The sequence below is a fragment of the Embiotoca jacksoni genome, unplaced genomic scaffold, assembly GCF_022577435.1.
Source record: "Embiotoca jacksoni isolate LCO1_2020_lvr unplaced genomic scaffold, fEmbJac1.0.p SCAF_3, whole genome shotgun sequence".
In the NCBI taxonomy this organism is placed as follows: Eukaryota; Metazoa; Chordata; class Actinopteri; family Embiotocidae; genus Embiotoca; species Embiotoca jacksoni.
Window position 1 is genome coordinate 17,746,504 of NW_027185381.1, and position 12,879 is coordinate 17,759,382.

The 12,879-nt window shown below is 46.3% G+C and overlaps 2 protein-coding genes across 5 annotated transcripts in view; one reads left to right on the forward strand and one right to left on the reverse strand.

Annotated features, from left to right (window-relative positions):
* The window catches only part of LOC138206178 (serine/threonine-protein kinase WNK1-like), a 28,571-nt gene extending 20,682 nt beyond the window's left edge, over positions 1–7,889 (forward strand). The window contains 14 exon segments of the mRNA XM_069162719.1: positions 14–130; positions 398–511; positions 615–663; positions 762–905; positions 1,003–1,940; positions 2,042–2,074; positions 2,076–2,117; positions 2,256–2,375; positions 2,465–2,789; positions 3,291–3,468; positions 3,572–3,765; positions 3,947–4,090; positions 4,189–4,412; positions 4,550–7,889. Coding sequence (XP_069018820.1) covers positions 14–130; positions 398–511; positions 615–663; positions 762–905; positions 1,003–1,940; positions 2,042–2,074; positions 2,076–2,117; positions 2,256–2,375; positions 2,465–2,789; positions 3,291–3,468; positions 3,572–3,765; positions 3,947–4,090; positions 4,189–4,412; positions 4,550–4,939 — 3,012 coding nt within the window. The 3' untranslated portion in view covers positions 4,940–7,889.
* A 339-nt stretch (positions 7,890–8,228) lies between these two features.
* rad52 (RAD52 homolog, DNA repair protein) lies at positions 8,229–12,350 on the reverse strand. Of its 4 annotated transcripts, XM_069162721.1 has the most exons (12): positions 12,263–12,350; positions 11,915–11,978; positions 11,016–11,117; positions 10,666–10,759; positions 10,511–10,578; positions 10,201–10,319; positions 10,008–10,083; positions 9,693–9,910; positions 9,327–9,580; positions 8,874–8,954; positions 8,556–8,765; positions 8,229–8,471 (listed from the first exon to the last, which is right to left on the reverse strand). In XM_069162721.1, exons 2-12 carry the CDS (start codon positions 11,960–11,962, stop codon positions 8,410–8,412), a joined length of 1,332 nt encoding a protein of 443 aa, XP_069018822.1. In that variant the 5' UTR covers positions 11,963–11,978; positions 12,263–12,350; the 3' UTR covers positions 8,229–8,409. The 4 variants fall into 4 exon arrangements, with proteins under 4 accessions (XP_069018822.1, XP_069018821.1, XP_069018823.1 ...); XM_069162720.1 differs by having other exon boundaries at positions 9,390–9,580; positions 10,511–10,759; XM_069162722.1 differs by lacking the exon at positions 8,874–8,954 and having other exon boundaries at positions 9,390–9,580; positions 10,511–10,759.
* Positions 12,351–12,879: the final 529 nt, after the last annotated feature.

Genomic DNA, 12,879 nt, shown 5'->3' on the forward strand with positions numbered 1-12,879 from the left:
AAATCTCTCGCAGATCTCTAATGTGGGAGACAGAGTAGCAGAGTGCCAGCTGGAAACGCACAACAGGAAGATGGTGACCTTCAAGTTTGACCTTGATGGTGATAACCCAGAGGAGATCGCCCAGATCATGGTAGTAGTGATTCTTTAGTTTTTGTCACTAAACATCGAGAACTTGTTGGCTGATGGTCGTTTACAATACATACACTCTGTCTATGTCTGAAAGTCCTGTTGAATTAATAATAAACATCCACTGGAAAAGAACAAATTCAAAGGACACGTGCAACCTAATGTCAGCCGCCTCAACCAATAACAGTGGCCATCACAAGTTTCTGTGGAACATTTACAGTGCATGTCGTTTTATTCATCGTAGCTAAACTTCTTTTGCTTTTTGTTCCAGGTTGAAAGCGAGTTCATCTTGGAGAGTGAGCGAGAGTCCTTCATAGAGCAGGTCCGTGAAGTCATAGAGATGGCGGATGAGAAAGGAGAGGGTATAAAGGAAGGCTTTCCTCAGGTATTTTTTTTTTTTTTTTTACTCCACATTACCATGATGACCATTTTGATCTTCACCCGCTGAACCCTGAAAGTGTTAATATCTACATTTGATCTCTTTGCAGATGTGTGATCTCCAGCAGCAGCCTGAGCTGTCTGTTCCCATGCTGCCAGGTTAGCCGACCTAAATCAAAAATGCACTGTTTAATGTCAAGTTGCTGGTGTGTATAAATTCCCATTCACATTTCACTCTGCTTTTTTTTTCCCCTCAGGTATTTCCCCCAGCACCACATCTCAGGTGGTGCATTCAGCAGGACGAAGGTTCATCGTCAGCCCGGTACCAGAGTCTCGCCTTAAAGAGCAGTTCTTTGGCGCCTCTTCTGCTAATACCTCCTTTTCAGATGAATATGCCCCAGGTGAGAGATAAGTTTGTTTTGTGCCCTCCATGTTTGTGAATGTTCATGTATTTTCATATGATTGATCTTTTTTTTTTTTTTGCTTTTTTTTTCCCAGCACACACGATGACATTGGGCCTTTCTCTCTCTGCTCCGCCCGGGATTCTCCAGCAGGCTTTCAGTAAAATGAAGCAGGCTCACGGAGAGAAAAGCATCACTCTCGATCCCCCTGCTGCTGAGCAGGAACCAGGCGCTGTCCTGTCCACTGAGGCTGCCCCAAACTCTGGCAATACCAGGACTCCCCCAGAAGCTGTCGCTTCCGCCGCTAACACTAATTTTCCTGCTGCGTCTCTCGCGTCTACTGCAACATCCACACAACCTCCCTCAGCCGGAAGGGCTTCCCCTACACCCGCACCAGCTCAATCCCAAACAGTCCCCAGTGACCCCAGTCCACCGCCGCAGTCCTCCCATGAAACGGCCCCATCACAGCTTCCACCAGCTGCCAACATCCTCCCCTCGTCCCAGACGTCCGTCCCCGCTGTCCCTGGGCCTCAGCTGAACGCTGGCCCCGTCTCTGCCTCCTCTGTTGCTGGTGGTACATCCAGTAGTGCTGGAGCTGTCCCCGCCTCGGAGCAGCAGCCCTTCAATAACGCTGTTCCACCTTCTCAGCCTGTGAATTCATCCAGCCACGCGCCACAGCACGCAACCTCCCAGTGTCAGACTGTTCCCATTTCCGCTCAGCCGCAGCCAGTCGAGTCTGAGGGGGCTGAGCTCCAGGCCAAGACCGCTGGCAGAGATGACATCCAAGCCCTAGATAAGAAGCTCCGGTCCCTCTTTAAAGACCAGAGCTCTTCCTCCTCAACGTCGATGGATCCCGGTCAAAACACGGGGACCTCCTCTCCTCCCACTGGGACTTCTTCTCCTCCGCCTGGAGCCGCCCTCGTTCCTCCGTCTAACCTTCCCCTCACCTCCGGGGCACAAGGTGTTCTCGGCCCCACAACCACTCCAGGACAGGCGGGACATGCCCAGACCCCTCCAACTAAGCCCAGGGCACAAGTAAGTCAATAATGCAGCATCCAAAAATAGATTCAGTGTGCTGTTTCTGGTGATAACGTTATATTTTGACTCGGGTCTGATTCTTTTGTTATATTTTCTAGACTTTACCTATTGGTTTTGACCACGCTGCTACCCCCCCCCTCTGACCTTGTGCCCCCATTTCCTGGACCAAATCAGGTGAGCTCTACGTTATCCTGGCAATACTACCAGTCCCATTACTTGTGTCGGTTTTGACTGGCACACACTGGTGCTAATGTGCAAGTGCTGATGTTCTTCTTGGATTGTTACTTATATCCTGTTCGTGTGACTCCACAGTCACAGCAGCCTCTGGGTAATTTGGATGCCCAGTTGAGGAGAGCTCTGAGTCCAGAGACTGTTCAGGGAGGAAACGGAGTCCAGCCTCCGGCAGCAGGTTTTACTCTCGGACGTTTCCAAGTACGTTTTAGTCACAACTCCAAATGAATGTGCTGAATCCAGTGTTAAACCTCTTCAAGTTCATTAACATGAGCTTCCCTCTTCCTCAGGTCTCTGTTGCTGCTGACTGTGCATCCAGCAGTGTTCCAGATCCCGCTAGCATTGTTTCTTCCGCTTCCCTCACACCGTCCTCAACTTCCTCTTCCTCTTCCTCCTCGTCTTCCTCCTCGCCCTCAAGTCCAGAAAATACCCTCCACCGGTCATTCCATCTGTCCAAAGGAGTCTGTGAAACTGATTCTGTGAACGGAGCCTCGCCTCTTTCTGCCAGTCCTGCCAGTCAGCCCACCACTATCGGACGCTTCCAAGTGTCCACGAGCAGCACCGCAGCATCTGAGCCAACTATGGGCTCTAAAGTAGGACGATTTTCAGTAACAGGTGTGTAGCAGGATCACAACAAATCGACAAAAGCTTAGTGACAGACGCTGAACTAATGGAACGCTCTCCTGATATTACCCGGGGTGTTCCTATCGTCCGCTGCACCGAGTATCATTTCAAATTGATACTTGCTTAACGCTCCTTACAACAGACACTTTTTCCTTTTGATCAGTGGCCTCGGCAAAAGTAGGATAATGTCATCCGAGGTGTCTTTGTTGAATGACATGGACCCTGGAGGCATTCGCGCTGCCGTCTCATTCACTGTTTTGAAATGTGTCCTGTTGCAGAGGCTGCATTGGGAATTATTAGTGAGAGTTTCCAAACCACTCGGCATGAAAATCCATTGTCTTTTCATGGCACCAGAACATAATCTTTGGATATGGTCTGTAACTGTGCATGAAACAAAAGACAGTCCTCATCCAGAGCGCAGATGGTTAACGCACATTTTTAGATCTTGAGGTTGACCTGCTCTAATGAATTATGTGTTTTAATTTCCACCAGTGACTCCTGCTCCGGCAGGAAGCTCCAGTCCATCACACGGCTGCAGTATGCAGAACGGACCCTCATCCTCGACCTCCGACCCCCATAACGCGCATCCCCATTACAGTAGCGACAACGACGATGACTCGGAGACCGAGGACGAAGCCTTGAAGAAAGAAATTAGCCGTCTGAGAGAAAAGTACGTCCCGTATTTGCGGTCTTATTTTAGTCGACCATCATTTCCTCCCGTGGCTGTTGCTTCACAGCTCGTGACTGCGTCTTTCTCGCCCGTCTACTCGCAGACATATGATGGAGATTCAGTCGTTGCAGACTCGTCAGAAAGACGAGATAGATGCCCTGTTCGCGCGGCTGGGAAAACACCCTCCTCCTTCCGTCCTCTCGCCCGCCGTGGCCATGGCCGGTGGTCGACGTCGACTCAAAAGCAAAAGCCACAAATCTGCTCGCAGTAGCGGACAGCCCAGCCCCATACGCGCAGGTAGGAGGGACGGTGAGCTGAATTTGTTTTGGCTCTTGTGACGACTTTTAATGTTTTACTTTGATTGTCGGTACTGCAATTTTTTTTTTTTTTTTTTTTTGCTTCATCTATTTGTTCTGTCGAAGATCGAAGTTCAAATGTTTCTCCATTGTGTACTCTGATCATGACGGTGATTTCCCAGCCTCAGCTCAGGGTCACGGTTCCCCTTCAAAGCAGAGTTCACTCTCGGTAACGGAGGCTTCAGACGCTGCAGCGGTTACCAGGTCCTCCGTGCAACAGCTCACATCCTCCCCATCCATGCCGAGCCTCGGTAGTTTTGTTGCGGGTACGTGCGGGCACATCTTTGCACGTGGAGTTGCTCGAATTGATTTTCCTTGTTTTCGATTTTTGTTCACGTCTCGCGCATCTTGTCGGTGTTTCCAGGATCAAGTGGGATCAGCGCCTCTAACGGTTCACCCCACTGCCAGAACCACTCTGCCTCCCCGTCCCAGGCCTGCGGACCCCCGCCCGCCTCTCATACCCAGAAGGGCAAGGGCACCTTCACTGATGACCTGCACCAACTGGTGGATAACTGGGCCAGAGATGCCATCCTCTCCCAGTGCAAGAGAGGTCCTAAATCTGGAGCACAGGCAGCTCTGGGACACGATGTAGGCATTCAGTAATCTTTGAATATAAAAACTGTCTTTTTAATTGGAGTATTTTATGACTTCATTTCCATATATGCTACTTTTTGTAATGACTCGTCATATTCAATTATACCCCTTATTTTTTCCCCCATTAATAGATTATCCCTCCAGCCAACATGGGCCGCAAATTTTCAGCTCCAGCCTACCTTTGCCCAACACTTCCCACGTCCTCCAACAACACCACATCCACCGCCTCCACTCACCTCCCCAACCCAGCCAATCCCTCGGTGTCTCTTGGGACTCGTAAAGGCTCTCTGGGCCCAGTTGCGCCGGGGTTCGGGTACCCCTCAGCCCCGTACAGTGCTTCCCAGTGGGCAGGACCCACAGCCACATGCCAGGTCAGCATGATTAACCCGGCACAGCCGCTAGCCCAGTTCCAGCCGCCGACTACAGCCTCGGTGTCCCTGCACCAAGGCTACCACATGGTTACCACACCAACCCCCCAGAAATCAGTCAGCCCAGGAGGGTCCAACCTGAGGCCCACGTAGCCCAGTGCGAGCCCTGGTCCAGGCTGAGAGATGGAGGGTCGGACTGTCGTTGATCGAGTACCACAGCCTCTCTTTGCAGTTTGCTGGCATGGTATTGTGCATTTTGTTTCAACTTTGAACGTGTCATTACTGTAATAACAGTTGAGCTGTGTGGTTCAAGTCCTCTCGGGCGGAACGAAGTCTTGTGTGGCAATTGGAGGGAGAGTGCAATACACATCCACAGCACAAAAGTCTCACACTTAGCCTGCCATTAGCTGTGGAAAGGAGCTGTGACGAGTCGGTTGGTTGTGTCTGGTGATGTATCGATCCAAAGACATAACCAACAGCAGCCAAAGATGTCTTTTGAGAGCAGACGTTGCAATATCGTCATTCCTTTTGAAGGGGAGGAGGTAGGGGGGAGGAGGTAAGGAGGGGACCGGGGGGAGGGGGGAGGGGAGGTTCATATATGTGGTTCATATCCTTACTGGTCTGGACTTTTAAGCCAAGCTGGGACTGAAGACCGTTGAACTAATACACCACAGACGTACGTGTGTGTGTGTGTGTGTGTGTGTGTGTGTGTGTGTGTGTGTGTGTGTGTGTGTGTGTGTGTGTGTGTGGTGCATGACACACCTGACTAAACATAAACCAGGCGGAGTGACTTGGGGGGTTGTAGGTTAAATTGTCTCAATGAGCGAAGGGAGAATGCGAGTGTATAGAAAGTGGGACACAAGAGTGGGACATTTAGTTTGTCCCAGATGGAGAAGTAAAGAGACCGTTAAAGAGTGAGGAGGAGAAGGACTTGGTACGTTAGGCAGGATGATGGAGGGGGGGGTTGCAGTATGAATACATCCCAGCAGCTATTGAGTAAAATGCAATAATGGCAAAGTAGATAAACTGTCCCTTGTAACTGTAACTGTGGCCTTAATCCCCAAACACATTTAAACATTGGCTTTGTACATAGAAATTTCTTCACTGGGTTATGATTCTATGTTCAAAAAAAAAAAAAAAATATTTATGTCTCCGTGAGAGTCTGGTGTCATTGTGGTTTGAGTTGTCTTATCATAAAGATTTATTATACCGATTTATTCTTCACGTCTGACATGTAAGCCAGTGGATCTGCCACGACGAAGCATTGTCCCGGTGTTGACCACCATTCAGAGTTCAAACTGAAGAGGTGATGCTGCTGTAGATCACAATCTGAATAGAGGGTGTTTGCAGGGTCTTATGTTTTTTTTTTTCCTGTTTTGTTTTGTTTTTTTTATTATTTTTTTTATCCAAACGGACATGAAACCACTTCACTTTGTGATGAGCTTTGAGGTATTGGCAGTTCAGAATCTGCTTATCATATCATACATTATTAAACAGTTTTGTTTGATTATTAAAAAAAAAAAAAAATTAAAAAAAATTAAAAAAAACAAATTAAAAGCATTAGAGGAAGGTTTCAGACTCTGAGGAGAGTGTGAACACCTTCCTAGTTTTTACACGGTAAACCGGTTGTTAGCGAAGTCACGTCACCAAAAATAGTTCTACCCGTAACATTTAGCTTTTGTCCTGTCAAATCACAAGTGTCTGGGGGGGGGTTCCCTCTGTGGTCTGTTTTTGTATGCGTATATTTAATAAAAACAAAACAACAATGTTCTTTATGGACCTGTATTCAGCCATCAGATTTTTGATGTTGTTTCACTGTAATTATTATTAAAAGGTTGTTAAACAACATGTAGTTAAAGGAATATAAAAAGTGCAATTGCAGGGTTGTTGTTCTTGGTATCCTACTCACCGTGCAGGAGTAAAAACCTGCAGTTTATTAAGCTCGTCTGTCTATGACTGCCCTGCCCCTCCCTTTTTTTTTTTTTTTTTTTCTATTTTATTGTACATATGTTCATGTGAGGTAAATGCTTTCACGAAGCTCCGTCACTAGAGTATGCTTGCGGCGACCACTCGAAATGCACACGCACTCTAACCTGTAAACGTGAGGAACACTTTAGTGCCTTGCATCCTCACTAAATGACAAAAGTTCCAGATTCATCTCGTCCTGTTGTGACTACCGCAGAAAAACCAGTCGAGTAAACCAACCAGTCCCACCGTTGACCGCCCGCCACGGCCCATTCAACACGCAGAACAAAAGAGCACAGTGTGGAAAGTGGAGACTTATTTCTTTTCTCTCTAGTTACATTCGCGTTGGTTGTGTAATCAGCTGTATGTTTATATTTGGCTCACGTGAACATGGGTTTGGCTGACTTCTTTTTTTTTTTTTTTTTTTTTTTTTTTTTGGTTTTGTGGATTTCTCATTAAACTGTTTTGTGGAAATACTTGTTCGGGCAGCGAGTGAGCTGTACAAAGGTTTCGAAGTTGTCACGCTGACTCAGCTTCTGTCTCGCCACCTCACACGAGTGCCATGCTGTCGCCATGACTTTCGCCTGCTCGTAGATTGAATGAATAGTTTTAACTTCTCTAGAGAAAAAAATAAGTTACTGCAATGCAGAATATGCAATGTTTAAAGTTTTATAGGGACTTGAGGGGGTTACGGAAACATTTGCATGCTGATGAGGGTTGTTACCAACTTTAACGTTTTTGATATTGAAATATTAGGTTGGTTTTTTTTTTTTTGGTTTTGTTATTATTGTTTGCCTTCCTGAGAGTATCACAAGTGTTGATCTGTTCAAATGCCATTCATCAATATCACAGGCACCACTTCAGTATCAGACTATCCACATACGAGTCCTGCATGCCGGCTTACCGGGTGTTTAATCGTACAAATGACAACCAACTCACAACTGGCCACTGTACAGCACAAGCTCACGACTAAGCTTCAGATCCATGTGCTACTATGCTATTATCGGTAATTATCACAGACGCTCTATACAGTACTGTTTGAGGCTACTGACACGCAGTTGTACTCTTTATCTCTGATCCCTCCTTACTGACTTCCTGTAATTCAGTGTCTGTTTTGTGTTTTTCACATTGTACAAAATGTAAAAACAAAATAAAAAATAATATCAAGTAAAAGTCAGACGCGTCGGTGTATTTGTTAAATTGCGTGTAGCCAGATGGTGCTACTTTGATTTTATTTACTTATTGAAAACGCCTGCATTTTTTTTTTTTCTCTAATTCTAAATATCGTATTTCATTTCCATGTCCTAAAATCTTTACTTGAAATAGAAAAAATACTTCTCAACATTAACCCAAAATAAGCCTCAAAGCTCAAAAAAATTATCAAAAGATTTATTGTTAAATCTCTTTTTTTTTTTTTTAAACCGTTGTTTTCTTTGATCTATGTCTGATCACTGCTACCTTTCAAATATTAAATATAAATCTACAAACTTGACTTCTTTGGTTTTTATTTTTTTTTTACAAAACCAGAAAACAAACATTTCTCCAAATATCACACATGGCAGCAAATCAGTGCAATGAGAACGTAAATGTATATACTGGAATAAATAAAGTAAAACCAAAAGGCAGGACTGTACAATGTAGAGCAGCAGCGTAAAATCTCACGTGTCCAGCTTGCGTTTCTTCATGAACTGTCCCCGTCTGTATGGACTGGGGGCTTCGTCTGCAGGTTGGAAACGTACAAGTTCATTTTTTTTTTAAGACCACAGAATTGAGCCTGAAGCCGTCTCGCCTCGTGAAACCTCACCTGGCCTCTGCTGACACTGGTTCTGGTGTTGCGGCCCGTACGACGGGGCCTCTGGGGGTCGGCCCGGGGCCCTCTGGGGAGTCTTGCTGCGCGTCTGCATCCGGTGGTTCCCCGGTGTGCCGGGCCTGAGTCCCCTGGACTGAGAGCCTCCCGCGGGGACGTTGAGCTCCTCGATCCCGTCCAGAGTGAAATCCCAGAGCCCGGGATCGTCTGCGCGGGGGGGAGGGGGGGGGGGAGACAAAACCCGGAGGTGAGAGGCAGCTTTTCCTCATCGCGCCGACCAAACGTGCGGAGCCTTCCGGTGGCGGTTCACAGCACCTCCCAAGTACTCGTCCCTGCTGCTGGGGTTACCGTGTCCCGCTGCGGAGACGTCGCTGAAAGCAGGAACACCTTCGTGGCCTGAGGAATGGAAACGGAGAAAAAGTAGGAAGACCTTCCGAGGCCAGGGATCTCGGACAACCAGCCTGGAGGCCAAATCAGACTGCAAAGGCATGTACCATCTGAGCTACTGCGATGTTTACGTCTTATTTCAGAGGAGTCATTTCATTTCACTCTTTACGTCACATTGGACATTTATGAAACTTAAGTTTCTAGACATTACTTTGTTTTTTGTTTTTTATGGCATTATTTTGACAGCTCTGTCAAAGCAGAAACCTCACCCTATCTCACCCTCGGTTGTTACACGTGCGAAGGAAACATTTATTGTTAAGAAAACACACGGCAGGTTTCTTCTTCTTTTTTTTTTTTCTTCTTCCTTTTGTAAAAACAAACCTGATGAGCGCGCGGAGATTTGAGTTGGCTTTCGACAGAAGGAAATCCCTCCGAAACCTTTACCTCCGCTGGATCCTCGTCCGACAGCGACCTCCACCCGCTCGGTCTTGGCTTCATCCTGTTTCTGCTGCAGCATCTTGGCCTCCATCTCCCTCCTGAACTTCTGCTGAAGCTGCTGCTGTCTGAGCTTTCGTAGCTGCTTGGGGTCCGTGTGGCCCTCGGATTCGACGACGTCCACCGAGCCCGCGACAGATCTGGAGAGGGGGGGGGGGGGGGTGGAGAGAGGCAGCTGGAGGGTGAGGCACATTTGCAAAAGAGACGAGGAGGTTTCAGCGCCATTTAAACCAGGAACGAGACCGCTTTTACCCGCAGTTGACGTTCTCACTCTTTCTGTCAGAGGCAGAGCCGGCGGCACGAGGAGTACGGACCTCTGAACAGTTCGGCTCCTGGTAAATGATTCGGGGCTCCAGCGGCGTCCTGACCGCAAGATTCTCCTCTCGGACGAGACCGCGGAAGCGAGCCTTCTCCACCGACGGCTCGCCCTCGGAGCGTTTGGTCTGGGCCGGGTTAAGAGGAGCTGGAGGCTTTGTGCGAAAGGGAAGTGACACGATTCGCCTTCCGCACAATTTCTGGATGAAAATCATGAAATAATTATGCAAACTGTTGTTGTTTTTTTCTGACCTGCTTGGGGATCTTGTTGATGGCGAGGAGGTATTGTTTATCCAGGATACAGTTTCCAAGGGCATTACCAAAACATCTTAAGACAAAAAAAAAAAAAAAAAAAGACATCCGGAACATTTGAATAAAATAAAATAAACTTTCCTGCACGTGTGTAGGCAGAGTTAATAAGTATAATTAAAAGAATCTCCAGTACTTCAGTGCTCTCTTCATGCCATCGGTGACGGCTTCCTTTCTCGCCTTTTCCAGTGACAGAGCTTTCGACTTCAGTCCTTCGCTGACTCCGTAGCCGACATCCTCATGAAACGAGCCGTCCTGGAGGAAAAAAAAAAAATACTCGTTACAAAAATTCATGTGGACGACACGAGCCGCAGAGGCTGACGGGAGAACGGAGCGAAGAATATGTCAAATTCGAGGCGATATTAATCCCGATGAGATCACCCATCCTTGCGTAAATGCTGCAGCAACCACAATAATGGCAGAGTAATGAAGGTCGTTCATCTGACCTTCAGCTGCACTTTGACAAACGCACTGACTCCGACGTAAAACTTGCCGTTGATGAGGTCTATAAAGTCTGGAAGTGAAGAAAGACGGATTAGTCCCGACGTGTTTCTGTCCAGCGTTGAAAAAGCCGGATCGTCTCCAGTCAAAGAAATCCTACCAACGTTCTGCTGCGAGATGGAGTGAGACCATCCGTTGTATCCAAACATCTCGTTGGCCAGGCCGATGACGCGGTGCCCTTCAACATAACAGACCTGTTGAAATCAGAGAGACAGCTGAATTACATCCAAGCAACACCTCGCAACTTTAGCAGATTAAAGTCCAGTTTATGACATTGCAACAATATATTTATACCTGTGGATTACAACCATAGAAATACAAAAAAAATAAATAAATAAAAATGCTTTGACTAGTAATCCGTTTTCATTCTGTGCAGTCAAGCTCAAACATCCAAGAGAAGGATCAAAAGCCGTTTTTGTGTCGCAGCTGAACAGGAGAACAAAGACTTGCCTTCTGACCCCCTCCAGCCATTCTGGTACTGATGTACTCCGGTCCCAGCCTCTGTCGCAGAGCATTGTGCACCGCCTGGTACTCCTCAGCTGTGTAGGTGTACTGGCAACAGAGTCCAGGTCAGTGAGAACAGAAAAACACAAACACCTGAAGAAAGCTAATACTGTAAAAAAAATAAAAATAAAAGACTGTTTACACTTTCTTCATATTTCTGTATTCCTATTTTTTTTTTTTTTTTGTAACAATCTGCGTTGTGACAAATGTGTTAGTTGTTATAAGTCAAAGATGCAGGAAGCTTGCTGGATGTAGATGAAAACATAAGAAGGTAGAAGGATTTTTGTTGTTGTTGTTTTTAAAGTGATTCTTTGTTGATTTGAGTTACCACCACCCACCAACCCACCCTGCTGCACTGCACCGTTTCCAGTGTCACAAGTAAAGAGATGTACGTCCAACGCCAGGCTTGGACAGACCTCCTTGGAGCTGTCCACCTGTGATCGGACCACACTGGACTCCTGTTAGAAACCCGCAGAAACTTTTCAGCTCAGTCTATTGCCATTTTTTTTTAGGGTTGCGAGTGGCTTCACATACTGAAAGACATCCTGGAACAGGTCTGTCTCTGTCTCTGTCTCTCATTGTATCTATAAATCAGCACGTGTGTCTGAAGCGTGGGCAAATTAAAAAGGAGAAACATCCAGACTGACATACACCCACCTCCTCCCTCCCTCCCTCCTCCCAATAAACATCTGTGGGGTGAAAACAGCTGCGCTTTACCTTACTAATGAATTATATCCTGCACACCTGAGAGTCATTTGAATGAAACACGTCTCGCGAGAGGAGCTTCCAGTGAAGCTGTGCTGAAGTCAGCAGGATGTTTGCCTGCCCTGCTGTAACCTACTCACCTGTCCGAAGCACCTGGAGGCGGAGGTGCCGCTCTCCTCGTGGGACATGACCGCGGAGATGTCGCTGAAATAAACAGGGGGAAACAGCAATTACGGTGGCTAAATGTCTCTCTCTCTCTCTCTCTCTCTCTCTCTCTGCCTCTAACCTACCGAAAAGCCCTTAAATCTTTTGTAAAGTTATTTATTTTATTTTTTTTTTAGTATTAAGAGGTAAAACTAACCTCAAAGTGACTCAAAATCTCGAGTGCCAGCAGGTTCAAACTCACTTCACTTAAAGCAAGCTACCTTTGCATGAACCGGACCTGAATCTTGTTGTAAGTCAGCCCAGACGTGTAAATACAAACTCACCTGTTAAAATTCCTCGACAATGATCTTTTATGTTAAAACGAGCGCCGGAATATTTGCAGCATTTAGATTATATAATCCATTAAAACGAGAGAACTTCCCGCTCGGACGGCCGGAGGAGGAGGAGTTTATGATGCCTTCACGGCTATCGGAAAAGGACCGACTGCGTAGGGAAGCTTACGATGTTGTTGTTTTTTTTGTATCCACAGGCAATTTTATTATTAGCCAATTAGTACAGAATGCGTGCTTCTATTTTTTTTATTGTATCTAAATGTATTTATATTATATTTCAAGAAGATAAATAAATTGAATCAGAAATTATCGCAATAATGTTATTTTTGCTATCAGTAGGCTAGAATGAGAAAATTACGAGGTGACCTGAGGTAAGCATTGGGCTTTTGTGCTATAGGAAGATTCAAAGGACATATTCACGGTTACCTCTGCAGTGTTCAAGTCTTGAACATACGTAAAAGTTGACGTACCTATACGGCAATATAAAGGATTTTCCATTACAAGTACAAATCCTGCGTGAAAAATGTTATTTCAATAAAACTGCAGAAGTATTAACGACCAAATGTAGCCTATTGTAGGCCTGTTAAAGTAAAAGTCCTTGTTTGTTC